The sequence below is a fragment of the Watersipora subatra genome, chromosome 9 (genome assembly GCF_963576615.1).
Source record: "Watersipora subatra chromosome 9, tzWatSuba1.1, whole genome shotgun sequence".
Classification (NCBI taxonomy): Eukaryota; Metazoa; Bryozoa; class Gymnolaemata; order Cheilostomatida; family Watersiporidae; genus Watersipora; species Watersipora subatra.
In genome coordinates, this window is record NC_088716.1 from 60,051,680 (window position 1) to 60,056,372 (window position 4,693).

The window sequence follows — 4,693 nt, forward strand, 5'->3', positions numbered from 1 at the left end:
CACAAAATATGTGGCAATGTGATTACAAGCTTTTAAAAGCTAAAAAAAACAGTTAATCGCTGCCATCACGAAACCGCAGTAGATTGAAATCAGTTTATTTCTCTGACGTAGTCATTAAATTTGTTTTTTGTTGTCACGTGATGTTCTCCCTTAAATTGAAAGGCCAATAAAAGGCTCAATATAAAACTTCTCGTAGCACCAGCTTATGACAAACACTTTGGGCTTTACCGAAGACCCGGTATCAAATATCGATGCTTGCTAATTTACAGTTTTGTTTCGGCTTGGTTTAATCGTCTAGTTGTAATCTGATCATGCGACCCATACTTCGCAAATAATTTCTGCAGCATTTTTTTTTATTGTCACAGGTGACTAACAGTCTCATCATGTTTATCAGACAATGATATGGACTTCTTCGAGCTAAGGTTAAAAAATTAAACGGATTTTCATGGTAGGTTATAAGACAGGGGTGTCCAAACTTTTTTCACTGAGGGCCACATACATAAAATATAGGAGGGGCTGGGCCACTTACTAGAAATTAGGTATATAGCCTTAAATTTAGTGTATTTACCTACATATGCATGCTTATTAACACACGGGTACTGTTGAATAGATTTTTTACTCACCTAAAGTGGGAACGGCATTGCACTCAGTGGGAGCAGTGATGCTGCGCTTTGGACCAAAGGATGGCTGGCAGGTCTGCAGTAAACTTAGTGGTTGCGATGCGGAGGACATCATGGAGATGGCTGTCGGTCATTTTGGTTCTCATTCTGCTTTTGTTAAGTGTTAACAGAGAAAATGTTTGCTCACATATGTATGTTGAGCCAAATAGACTGATCATTCTTTTCGCGTGGCGTCTCATCATAGGAAACTTTTCCTTTTCCAAGCTCGGGTAGAACTCGGGGAGGGAAAGCTGCTGATGTTGATTCTTCAGAACATCATCACACTGGATTTTGATGAGTTCTAATTGCAGATTTTCTTCCACTTTTTTGGCATCCACCAAGAAAGGAGTCACAATTAGCTTGATTTATTTATCACTGACAGAAAAATCCTGGAAGTGCTGTCTGAATTCTGTTTCGAGACATGCAATCTCAGACACATATTTCCCTTTTTTAGCAGAAAGGTTGGCCTGTGGATACGCAGTTCTGATTTCGGACAGTGTGGGGAAGTGCACAACGTTGAAGTTGCGCAGTTGTGTCTTAAAGAGATTGAGCTTCACACAAAATGCTTTCATGTGCGCATAAAGTTGTGGTACAAGCTGATCTTTCCCTTGTAGGCTCTTGTTCAGGGTGGTTAAATGATCAGTAAGATCAACTAAAAATGCTAGGTCTGCCAACCATAGAGGGTCACTCAGCTCATGAAGAGGTCGATCCTTCTCTTTTAAAAACTGGTCAATTTCTGACCTCAGGGAGTAAAAACGTTTCAGCACGGCACCGCGGCTTAGCCAGCGCACATCCGAGTGGTAGAGTAGATCTCCATATTCAGCATTCACATCAGAAAGAAAAGCCTGAAATTCTCTGTAGTACAGCCCTCTTGCTTGGATTATGTTGACAGTTTTCACAACTGTGTTCATTACATCTCCAAGATTGACTGTCTTGGCACAAAGGGCTTCTTGGTGAACAATACAGTGCATTTTAACAGCCTCACCTTCAGTCTCTTTCACCTTAGCGCACACCATAGACGCCATTCCTTTATGTGCACCTGCCATAGCTGGAGCCCCGTCTGTTGTAACTCCACACAGCTTGTCCCATTTAAGTCCCATTTTGTCAATTGAGTCTGATACAGCTTCAAAAATATCCATACCCGTTGTTGTGCCTTTTAGACTCTTAAGATCGAGCAGCTCCTCTGTAACTCCAAAGTTCTCGTCCACTCCCCCGCAAAAAAGTTAGCAGCTGTACGGTGTCTGTGGCATCAGTGCTTTCATCGCATGCGATGGAGTAAAAATCAAAAGCACAAGCTTTATCAGACAGTTGCAGTTTAACGTTGGCTGACAAGTCTTCAATGCGTTGCGCAACTGTATTTCTAGACATGCTGACGTTGTTGAAGTCCTGCACTTTCTTCGGGCACATTATTTCGGCGACTTTACCGAGGCAGTGTTTTATGAGGTCTCCATCTGAAAAAGGCTTGCCGTGTCTTGCGATGAGTTGGGCGACATCATAGCTGGCTATTGTAGCCTTTTCCTGGACTTTTTGAGCATGCAAAAATACTGTTGCTGACCCTGCAGTTTAGCTATCCATTTGCTTTACTTTCTGCTCTCGCTCAGCACCAGTGTAGGACGCATAGGCCTGATGTTTGGTCTCATAATGACGTCGTACATTATACTCTTTCATAATTGCCACAGTTTCAGTGCAGATCAAACAGACACACTTCCCCTTGAATTCTTTGAAGAAATACTCACTCTCCCACCGTGTCTGAAACTTTCTGCACTCACTTTCTACCTTTCGCTTCTTTGGTTCTGCCATGTTTAGTAACGGGTAAATTTTTTCTGTGATTGGCCTTTTTGGCGGTAGATGCGAAAAGCCGAACGCGCCGAATGACCGAACGCACTGAATGACTGAACAAACCGAATATTTTTTGGTAATATTTTTACTAATTATAGATTATATGTATTTTTGCCTGCAAATAGAGGCACAAATAATATTATATTTTATATTAATATTAATTCAATAAAGATTAGCTAACTGTCATAGATTTATATCGATATCCGGTTGAGTTTTATTATTAGCGACTCGGTTTATGTTCAGATCTACGTTCTATATAGTATGCAATATATTGGCCGTTATTCACGAACGTAATAAAATATTATATCGATAGATATAATATTACAAATCTTATAAATACAATAAATCTTACAAATATTATAAATCGATTAGATATAATAAATATAGATATCACAACTATTATTTTAGTATTAACTTGCCTTTTTGGTGGAGCAACTGCCTTGATCAACAGTAACTCCCCCTGGTGTTAAAACTTAGAAGTGCAGGCAAAATTTGAAGTGCGGACCATATTCCATTCTGTTTATAAAATTTCTTGCGGGCCATTTAAAAATGGACTGCGGGCCGCAGTTGGCCCGCGGGCCGTAGTTTGGACACCCCTGTTATAAGATATCAGTGCTCAAAATGACAGCATTACAATGATCATGAAATAGATGCGTAATAACAATAGACATGGTTTTATTGAATGTGTGTAGTATATTTGTAAAAATATTTCGACAAATGAGGTTGCGTGAAAGTGTAAACAGAAGCTATCTTGCACAACTACGTCCCATTTGAGCCGTTTTAGAAAGAGATTCTAATCTACGGCAGTTTCGTGATGGCGGCGATTAGCTGTTCGTTTTTTAGCTTTTAAGAGCTTGTAATCACATTTTTACATAGTTTGCACCTACAACACAGCGGAGTAAGACATAGTGAATCTTTTGATATCAAATAACTGTAACGTGAATTTTGTTGCAAGTCAGCCTTTAAGGGTGGAAATTGGTCCTGCTTTTCTTTTTGAACCGTTTGGTCAACATCCATACTTGATCTCCTTTCACAATTTTTGGTTCCGTTTTGGGATCAGCTTTCCTGGTGTCACACTGCTGGTTACGAACAAATCTATGACCATTAGCCATCCTTTCGGAGGGTTTTGCTGTGTACTCGCTCTTCGAATGTTTCTGATGTCTTGGCCTAATAATGAGATCATCTGGTAAGTTCAGTTCTCGCCCAAACATCATAACGTTGGCAGTTTCTTTGGTGAGTGAGTGCGGTGTAGCTCGTAATGATCGCAATATCTAAGGTAGTATCAGATCCCAATCGGTTTCACTTCTTGATAGCAACAGTGATCTGAGAGCATCCCCTAGGTCACGGTTGCCATGCTCCATCGTTTTATTGTCTTGTGGGTGATGGCTAGTGGTGTGGCTTTTGCTGACTTTCTACATGTTACACAGCTCATGCATGAGTTTCGATTCAAACTGAGTTTCCATGTCACTGTGAATTCTATCAGGCAGCCCGAAATAAGCAAAAATCTTCTGATCTAATATGTCTGCGACTGTCTCAGCGCCCCACCGTCTCACTCTCTTAGTCCCATTCAATATGGTAATGGCATCTCGCCATCTGGTGAAGTGGATGAATAGAATCAAGATCATTTTATTTTCCTTTTGAGTTGTGGTAAGAAGTCCCACAAGGCTGATAGACACGACTTGCTAAGGCCTGCCAGCAAGTAATCTGTGCTGGTCCTGACTAGAAGGGTGTCGGCCGTTCTTTGATGCCTAACAGATTTTGCTTGCTATCACCATCCTACTGACATGCCTGGCTAGTACCATGCTAGTCATAACCGTTTGTAAGTTTTGTTTATTTCGGCATGTTGAATGTGCGCTTCTTGCGCGGTGAGGGCCCTCATGCTTGCTGGGCAAATGATTACCCAATCTGCTTGCTTGTTATGGGTTATTCTAATTTTCAAGATGATCTACACGACATAGTGCAACTGCTCCGTTAGATTTTTAAGTTTTTGGTTGAGGTCTCTATCCATTTCTTGACCTGACTCTAAGGATGCAATGATACGAGTCGTGCTGCTGCCAGCTTGCCGCTGTAAGGTAGATATCTTTTGGCTTACTATGTCTGTCAATTTAATTTGACTGGTAAGAGTTTCTTCTGTTGCACCCGGAGTCTCACTATCTGTATGGAGTATGGTGTCGCAGCCCCGTTCTTGTAGTCTG

General features: G+C 41.0%; 2 protein-coding genes across 2 annotated transcripts; both read right to left on the bottom strand.

Moving 5' to 3' along the window:
- Positions 1-1,024: 1,024 nt before the first annotated feature.
- Positions 1,025-1,798, bottom strand: LOC137405301 (general transcription factor II-I repeat domain-containing protein 2-like). The gene has a single exon (XM_068091527.1). It carries the CDS (start codon positions 1,796-1,798, stop codon positions 1,025-1,027), a length of 774 nt encoding a protein of 257 aa, XP_067947628.1.
- Positions 1,799-1,823: 25 nt separating this feature from the next.
- On the bottom strand, positions 1,824-2,459 carry LOC137405302 (EPM2A-interacting protein 1-like). Its single transcript, XM_068091528.1, has 2 exons — positions 2,429-2,459; positions 1,824-2,215 (listed from the first exon to the last, which is right to left on the bottom strand). Exons 1-2 carry the CDS (start codon positions 2,457-2,459, stop codon positions 1,824-1,826), a joined length of 423 nt encoding a protein of 140 aa, XP_067947629.1.
- Between the last annotated feature and the right edge of the window lie 2,234 nt (positions 2,460-4,693).